The sequence below is a fragment of the Helianthus annuus genome, chromosome 1 (assembly GCF_002127325.2).
Source record: "Helianthus annuus cultivar XRQ/B chromosome 1, HanXRQr2.0-SUNRISE, whole genome shotgun sequence".
Taxonomy (NCBI): Eukaryota; Viridiplantae; Streptophyta; class Magnoliopsida; order Asterales; family Asteraceae; genus Helianthus; species Helianthus annuus.
In genome coordinates this window covers 30825502-30834910 of record NC_035433.2, presented here as the reverse complement: position 1 = coordinate 30834910, position 9409 = coordinate 30825502, and the positions used below count along the sequence as shown (strand labels likewise).

General features: G+C 39.5%; 1 protein-coding gene across 1 annotated transcript; it reads left to right on the top strand.

Annotated features, from left to right (window-relative positions):
- The first annotated feature begins 6927 nt into the window (after positions 1-6927).
- Positions 6928-8135, top strand: LOC110933301 (extensin-like). Its single transcript, XM_022176552.1, has 2 exons — positions 6928-7548; positions 7860-8135. Exons 1-2 carry the CDS (start codon positions 6928-6930, stop codon positions 8133-8135), a joined length of 897 nt encoding a protein of 298 aa, XP_022032244.1.
- The last annotated feature ends 1274 nt before the right edge of the window (positions 8136-9409 follow it).

Sequence of the window (9409 nt, the reverse complement as noted above, 5' to 3'; positions counted from 1 at the left end):
CGTTCGCCTATTAGTATTTATATTCTAAATTGCTAGAAGTCATTATAGTCATTTAATAAAATATTTATAAACTAAATTTTCTAAATGTCAAATACCTATCGACTTAAATGAAGTCTTCATGGATCCCTCACAACTCCAATGCAAAAGCATGTAATTAGTGAATAAATATTTATGAGTTTCCAATTTGAATTCACAAAGTAAAACACCTACAAAAACTATGCAGGAGGCTATAACTGTTCTCTTTTTATGCTAACCGGATTACGAATCAACAAACATTATCAAAACTTTTAGATCTTTATACGGGTTATAATAATTCTAAATCATAAGAACTTTAGTCGCCGGAACGATCGGAACGAAACGAAACCATAATTTATACGGTAGAATGGGATTCGATTTGGTACCTTAATTGCAAAACGAAGCTAACCAACACCTAAGACTAAAGTTTCGAACGAAAACAAGTCGAGCAACAGCAATGGTCACATCCTGATCTTGATCGGAGAACTAAAGTGACGGAATCGTTGGTAAGATGAAAAGTTCCGACGAACAAAGTTGGTTAAGACGGGATACGATGGGCGATGCGGCGATTTGAACGACCACTGATTCGCGGGGGCCGGTCGATGGTGGTGCTACGGGTTGTGCGGCGGTGCAGTCACGGCGGAGTGTGATGGTTGCTGAATGGTGGGTCTTAACCCAATCGGACACTTAGAAAACGTAGTCGGTACCCCGAGGTGGCGTAGTGGCGGAGTAGAGCAAGTGATCGGAAAAAAATCTAGAGGTGATGATGGTGTGTTGTAGAAGTAAATGCGCAAGCCATATCAAAGTTTTAAAAGAAACCATGTTATCCATTGCCAACACAATCGACCTATTAGTTTAAGGACTCAAATTTTGAAAAATTGTTGCTTAATTAATTCTTATTATTTTTTTTAAATACGTGGAACCAAAACAAAGAACATGCATATGTATTCAAACATATTTAATTAACAAAAACAAAAAGATTTTTATTTAGTTTTTTATTACCTCTATTATTAATATATATTTTTAAATACTTATTGTTTTTTTTCGTATATTACATTTAACATACCTTAAATAACCTTTACATAACTTAGAAATAAGTTTTGGATGGTTTGGTATGCCGAAATCAAGTTTATTCGATCACAGGGACTAATTTCGACAAACTGCGAAAGTATGCTGATTTGTACTGTGACGAACATTCCAGAACTTGATCATAAGTTAAATATGCTCTAAATATCCTTTACATAGCTTAGAAATAGGCTTTGAGGTGTTTGGTGCGCAAAAATAAACTTTCTTGATCAATAGGGACTAAAAGCGTCAAAAAGTGCATAAGTTTGCATTTTCGCGCATATCTTACGTTCTGAATATATCCGGACACCTAAAAATTTATGTAATCATTAAAATATTATATTTTAGTGATTGGCATGATAAAATTCCATTTGTCGCGTAATTTGGATCGTTTTTCCGCATCAGTTCGTATTTCGTCGTAATTAACTAAACAACGCGACCGTACGACCAAACGAACCGGCATCCGAGATGTTTTTGAGCACATTTTAAGTTCCCTGTACTTTAACTTCATTTTAGAGCCTTGAAATGAGGTTAACGGGGTTAAACGTGTCAAAAATGCATCGAAATCAAGTTTCTGGGCTGCAGGGACTGTTTTTGCCAAATCTGCCAAAGTTTGCTAGGCCTGGGGCGTAAGCTGAGGGGTAAACTTATGCAGGGGGCGACAGACCTGCAGACAGATTCATTGCATTTGGTCCAATTTTGAGGTTTTGATGGTTTTTAACCATTGATTATGGATGTTATGGGCTGGTATTTGATAGGTTTTAGTGTTCCCATGGTTTTGAAAACCATGCGCCCAAGTGGAGGGCCAAGATCGAAGCACGAAATGCGAGAAATGATCCTAACGATTCTCCGAAATCTATAAATACCCAACACCCTCATTCTCATTCCTCACAATCTGATTCAAATAGCTCTAAGTTGGGGTTTAACACTTCATACCTGAGCAATTTGAATCAAGATTTCCTTGCTTGGACCCTTTGTAAGTATTCTTTCGTACTTTTATGTGTTTTTAAGCATAAAAGTCAAACACAGTTTAACTTTCTGCTTTGACCAGGTTATGGTCAACACGAAGTTCGTTTGAACTTCGCAACGTGAGCGTAATCACGATGGTTATAGTCCCTTGTGACTATACCTACTGATTACCACGTTGATTAGGTGTAGTGACGAGTCATAGTTTCGGTCAAAATGTGTATTCATGCGTATTTTGCAACCAAACTATTCTTGGGTATCAAAACCCTTTGTTTTGATATCAAACCTGTTTTCAAACTTCGTTAAACATGTTTCAACATGTTTAACTCGTCACTTTAGGTTTAGTGCTTATATAGGGTCGTAAGATAAGCGGTCTAAACAACCGCTTAAACTTTCAAACCCGACCCGTTTGATCGATCATTAGGATCCGACCAAGCATTTATTCTGAGCATATTTGTATAGGGAATAACCTTCCGAGGTTATACCTTATGGTCACTTCGTTTAAGTAGTTGTATGATAGGTAGTTTATATGCCTTAGGTAAATGACCAAAATGCCCTTTTTACGCGTAAATTCATTTTAAGCATATGTAACCTAAATTTTTACATCTAAACTGATTAGGAAACATTATTAGACATGTTAAGGCATATAATACTTGTCATAGGACTAGTTAGACGGTCCGAACGCATTTTACGCGAACGATGCGTTAAAGTGGCGTAAGCTACCATAACGAGTCGTAATGGGTCGTAAGCACTTAGGTTAGGTTTCGTTTTAGTATGTAGGCTTTGTTAAATCATATCATATGAGTTCCAACACTCATTTGGTTTATGAAACCTCATCCTATCCGATCTTCCGATTTAGGTCCGTTTATTAACATAGTTACCTATATTAGGTGTCGTTTGATTTTCCGTGATCCCTCTAGCTTTGCTTGGTTGTTGTTCAAGACTTCTAAAAACCCTCAAGTGAGTACATAGCCCCCTCTTTTACTGTTTTCAAACTGTTTTGGGGTGAAACACATGTGCCTACTTGTTACTTTCGTGCTTTTCATGCTTTATCTCATATGCTTGTTATGTTCATTAGTACACTATAGTACATGATTTCCTTATGTTCCGCTATGTATGTTGTAACACCTCGAAAATTCCTGGCCATTAGAATAAAGACACGTGTCGTGTGTGACAGACGTGTCAGAGAAACCGGATTTAATAAAGAGATATGTGGTAGGATTTCTAATAAAAAGGGGCGTCATGTTATTTAAAATACCTCTGAACGACCCAAGGGCGACACGTTATTAAATCACCTCTGAGCGACCCGAAATTTTTATAAATCCCAAGATCCTTAAATCAATTGATGATCATCTCATATGATAACCGGTTGCTCTCAAATAAATAAAGTTGCATCTTTATCAAGGACTTCGGAAATTATAGGTTGTTACTACTCCTAATTTAAATAAAACTCTTGTAAATAAGAATTGTCATAGCTTGGCCAAGTAATTGAGAGTCCAAGACTCATTTTTGGAATCTCCGTCGATCTTACAAGTCCCATTATGATTTAAGTTTGAATGAGGAACATGTAAGAGGAAGTAGGGCATGCAATGGCTGGTCAAGGTGGCCCACATCTGCAAAAGAAAGTCTGATTTCGGAATAGTTGGAATGCATGGTCAAGACTTAAAAGTTTTCAAACTTTTGTCTTCTGGCCATCGCTTACGGACCGCAAGGCCCCTGGCTTACGGTCCGTAAGCAGGGTGCATGAGCATGCCCCGCAAGGATCGGTTACGGATCGCAAAGCCTTAGGCTTACGGTCCGTAAGAAAGGCACCTGAACCATGTTTCAGTAAAGTCGGTTACGGACCGTAACCCCTGTAGCATACGGTCCGCAAGAGGTCCTTACGGACCGTAAGGCCTCAAGCTTACGGTCCGTAAGACCGTCGCTGGCAGCAACTTTTGGACAGCTGCCTGTTTAACCAGTTTAACCGACTCAAAACGTAAATTTGGGAATCTATGGGCTTGCTAGGCAGTAAATAGCTCCTTAGGGACACTTGGGATCATCCCTTTACTACCCTAGACTTGCTTGTCAAGATCTTGGAGCTCCTAGTTCACTATATAAAGGGTTCAAGTGTGATCATTTGACACTTGCTCATTTGGAACTTTGGCTAAAGACTTTCTGGAGCTCCTCTGGTCACCAACACATTTTCTTAGGCTCTCTAATCCATCTTAGGACTCTTGTAAGTGTCCTTAACCTTCTTTAATCCTTTCTAGCTTAGCTAATTAAGTAAAAGTCAAACCGTCGTAATTAAGGTTTGACTTCGTGATTAAGCATAATGTGCTCTGTCAAATCACGAATTAAAGATACCTTTAGGAAGGTAATTAAGTGGGTAACAAACCCTTAAAAGGGTGTTTCCAGATTCCCACTCTAAGCATGTCAATTGTCGAGTCAAAGCTAATCATAAAAAGTCAACAGAATGCTTAATTTCAAATTAACGCATAATTAGCAATGTAGGTTGTATGTAACCTGTTTGAACATTAATATAACTTGGTAATAAGTATAAGAACATGTTCCAACATGTTCAACTCGACGATTTTCTGTTTAGACCCGGTTCGGAACCGAAAGTCGCATAGTTTGACTTTCGCCTTGACTTTCAGTTCTGACCCGTTTTAGTCAAGATTAAGATTCCTTAGAACTTCTTTTGGACCTAATAGCATGTTAGTATATCCTCCTGTGATTATACAACACGGTTCATTAGATATCTTGATCATATGCATGTTTCCGTTAAATGCCCATATATTGACCATTATGCCCAAATGTCCAATACTCATGAATTTTGGAAATATAAAAGGGTAGACACCTTAGTTACTGAAATATAAACTTGTCCCCAAAATTTGACATCAGTTCGAGGTCTAGATTAAGAGTTATGCTCATTAGCGTAATTAGAAGCTTTCTTAGTAAATAATTAGCGTATTTAACGCATAACCTATCTAAACCCGAATTTTATATCAAAACTTTATACCCACTGTTATATAATAATATTTTGGGAATTTTAAATATTTTTATTTATTTTTAGGCTGAGCGTAGCTAGAGGTTCTAAGCTTATTTCGGCTTATGCTGGTTTTACCCTTTTCGGCCATAAAATGAGTTTTACAAAACCTTTTGACCCCAAACCTCTTTCTACTGATTTATTATGTTAAATATGATATTTTGAGCCTTCTGGAAATATAAAAATATCAGCATTTCTTTTAAAACCCGGAAATGGCTCCAAATCGCCTTTTTAGGCATTTTTACGACATAGTATATGTCGAAACTAGTTTTTACATAAAAGATATAATACCTACTGATATATTTAATAAAAATATATATTATAACAGTAGACTAAAGTTAAAAACTCAGTTTTCCCATTTTTACCCTTTTTGCCTATGTAAAATTACCAAAATGCCCTTATGAGGCGTAATTGGCGTTTAAAAACGTTTGGGGCATAATTGGACATACCTTACTGATATTGCAACACATTTGGTGCATATAATCTCAGGAAACTTGCATATGACTTATATGGTTACTCGTTACGCACTTTCGCGTTCGGATCGGCTTATGTGACTAGTTCACGCATATTAGCCGAAACGGGTCAAACCATATCATCTTAGTCTCTAAATTCAGAATGTGTTTAGTTTACCCATATTATACAAGTATCCAAGCTTGTAGGGTCTAAATCACATTCCTCCCCGGTTTTCGCATTTCCTCGCGATTAAACCATATTTATTATTCGAAACTAACCGGTCTAGGCTTAGGCTATATTAAAGACCCGTTAGGATTCTAATAGGTTATTATAACCTTCATTCCAGAATAGGAGCCCAGTAAAAGACACGTGCATTTTTGAATTTGTGGTTATACTTGCTCAGGTAAATACTTTTAACTTATTTTCCCTATACGGGCTTGGGGGTACGGTATATAAAATACCGCTTGGTCGGGCAATTGACCCCAACTCATTAGTAGTTGGGTATTATCAATGTGACCCGTTTGAAAACTTGGTGTTGTTTGTTTTTACGCCTTTGGGAGCTTAATGACCATGTCCCGGATATCCTTGGCATCATTTTTGGCCACGACCTTGACACCCGGGTGTAGGCGTACACCCGGTATTATGTCCATATTATTATTAAGGTATAAACGTTGGCTTCCCGCCGCGGACTTATACTAGTGGTGTGTCATTTAACCTTAAACCCGACACGACTCGGGCGACTGAACGCACAACAAACATGTAAATCTTTTACAAGTTTAACTTTGATTAATTATTCCCAAGTTATAAAATGTTTTGTGCCTTGTGCATTTAAAACCTAATTTTTGAAATGTTTTCAAAATGAGTCAGTTAAATTGTATTTACCAGTGCAAACTGACGTATTTTCCCCAAAAAGATTAAGTGCAGGTGCTATACGCAATAGGCTGGTTTCTCCTTAGCATCGTAGAGTCTCGCGAGCTTTGGGATGCATATATCTGTTGAACAATTTCTTTTTCTTTATTTTCGATCCGCCTGTGGATCTATTTCGACTGGTTGTGATACTTGATATTACACTTAATAGTTGAAATAAATCTATTTTCATTTGCTTCCGCTGTGCATTATAATTTGTGTTGTTTGACAAATGATGATATCAACTACGTCACGATACTCCCCCACCGGGCCCACCGGTGACACGTGGAAATTTGGGGTGTGACAGGTTGGTATCAGAGCCAACACTGAGTGAATTAAACACTAGCCTTTTGTGTTTAATCTCAGTGCACAAATTGCACATTCTTCGAGTTCCGAGTCTAGACATCGAACATAGGACAAACTCTGTTTTGTTTTAATTTGAGTCTTTTATAATTATATTGTTGTGGTTATCTAAATATTGTATGCAGGTCATCATGCCACCCAGATTCCTTCGCGGTAGAGGCAAAGGACCCGTGACAGGTCATGATCACGAGGCCGGGCCTTCGCACCGGCGTACTCCATCTATCACTATGAGCACAAGCCCGCAACAGCCATGGAGGCTCTATGTCAAACCCGGAAGGCGATCTGTATCCCTTAGCTCTTCACCTTCGTACCAACACTCTTTTGGGCCCCATTCAGAAAACGAGCCCAACAACCAGCCGCCAGCTTTCATACCTCTACAGAGATCCAACTCTCATCATTCTTTTGGCGACCCAACACCCGTTTTCCAAAGCCGATTTAACCCGGCTAACCTTCTGCCTGAACCCGTGGGTTTTAACCCACTTGGACCGGAAGACCACTTTTCAGGGGAAAACGACATGGATGAGGATACTGACCCCATGGAACCTGCATCAGGAATGCCGAATCATCCCATTGAGATCTCAGATGGGTCATCATTCCATGGATCGCCATACCGCGGACCGGACAGTTTTATGGAGAAATTCAATCAGTATGATTGGTATTTCACCCCGTCTGAGCACTCGCATCACGAGCAGCAACAGGATCCTTCGGTGGGTCATCAATTGGTGGCAGTCACGCCGCCGCCACCACCGCCAGTAGAGCAGCAGCCGCCTCCGGAGCCACCGAGGCGGAGAAGGTCAAATGCACGGATGTCCGTGCGAGGTGGAGTTCGGATTAGTACTCCCCAGCCATCAAGTGGCAGCCACTACCCGCCACTTCAGGAGGAAGAGGACCCGCAGATGGGTGGTCCAACAAGCCCTATACCAGATGTCAACTCAGTACCTGTGGTACCACCTTTGGGTTTCGATAACCCATTCCTGCGTATGCTGGGTCAGCGGCATACAACCCCTTCGAGCAGCCGGCGCACACCCATTACAACTACAACTACAACTACGGTTATGCGGAGGTAGATCCGTATCAAGTAGCTCGGGATTACAATGCCCTTCACCCTGAAGGACCATACGGAGGGCCATGGACTACTGGTTACCTGACTTATGGGTACCAGCATCAGCCACCTCCTCCACCGGTGTATCAGCCGCCACAGCCACAGATTCAGCAGGAAGTCCTTGAAAGGCTGAACCAAGTCGAACAAGAGGTTCGTGAAGACCGCAGAGAGCGGCAAGGTTTCTTCAAAGGGCTATCAGATTTGCTTAAGGGGAAGTCGAAGAGGAGGGGTCATTGAGAACCCTTGTTATTTTTATTTATGTTGTAATTCAGTCCCTGCGTGGACTTGTTATTCCAGTATTCAGCTCCTGCGTGAGCTTGTGGTTTGTATTCTGCTCCTGCGTGAGCAAGTTTGGTTAGTTAACCCCTGCGTGGGTTTGTTCTTGTTTCCCACCCCTGCGTGGGCATTTTCATTTATTTTTGGTACAAGTCCCGTTTGGGAAAGTGTTGTTCTGATTTAAAACAATTTGTGGGATGTTTTAATTAAGTTTTCATTTTATTGCATGCATAAAATATGAAGATAAATGAAATATTTAAAAGGATCTGCCATTATAATAATTGGTAAAATCTAAAGTGAACCAAGACCTAGCCTTATAGTTTATAAAACAAGGCCAAGATGGTAGTTCCGTAATTAGGTTAAGATCCATAATTAACATCTCAATTTAGGACTATTCTGCGTTAATTATTAAAGAATCTTAGAGGTAAAACCTAGCCTTTGTGTTATTACAAACCTGGCCAAGATGGTATAACCCACATAATAGATTCCAATTATTAACATCTGTTAGTATGTTAATGCTCTTGGCAAACTGTGAATCAGTAAAGTCACACAGGCCATATATCATAAAGGGTTAATTTTAAATTCCCTTAAATTATTTAACCACTTCTTTAAGTAAAGTGCCTGTGGGCAATAATTTAATGTCCTCCGTGACTAAGGACAGTGGTAGCTTATGACTCCCTGTTAATAGATGGTAACGAACTATGATTCGACCTAAAACACCTAGATACTGTAAAATCTTGGTTATTAAATATCTTAACTGTCCTTGTGACTAGGCCTTATGTGCTAATAATAAGAGTATAATAGGATAATAACCACATCCTAATGTTTTAATAAATTAACCTAAAATGGCAATTTAAAACCTTGGTTAATAAAACATAAAATACTATAAGTGCCTTTAAGTGAAAACTTTGCCTATCAATTATATGTAGCGTTTAAAGCTACATGGACAGATCAGAAGAAGCCAATAGCCATCCGGTTGAGAACCGTGATGATGCAAAGTTCCTAGTGACTAGTGCTGAGTTGAAAGCTATTGTGAATGATGCGGTTGCGAAAGCCTTAGCGCGACAGTACAGCGAGTACAGTGAAACCCGCAGTAGAACTCTATCTACACCGCACCAAAGAATCATTCTGAGATTCGCAACAAACCGTCACCTACTCCTCCCAAACCTAAGGAGGATGATGATCGTCATTCCTCAAATGAAAACAGTGTTCACCCCAAGAAGCTTGTGGTTGAT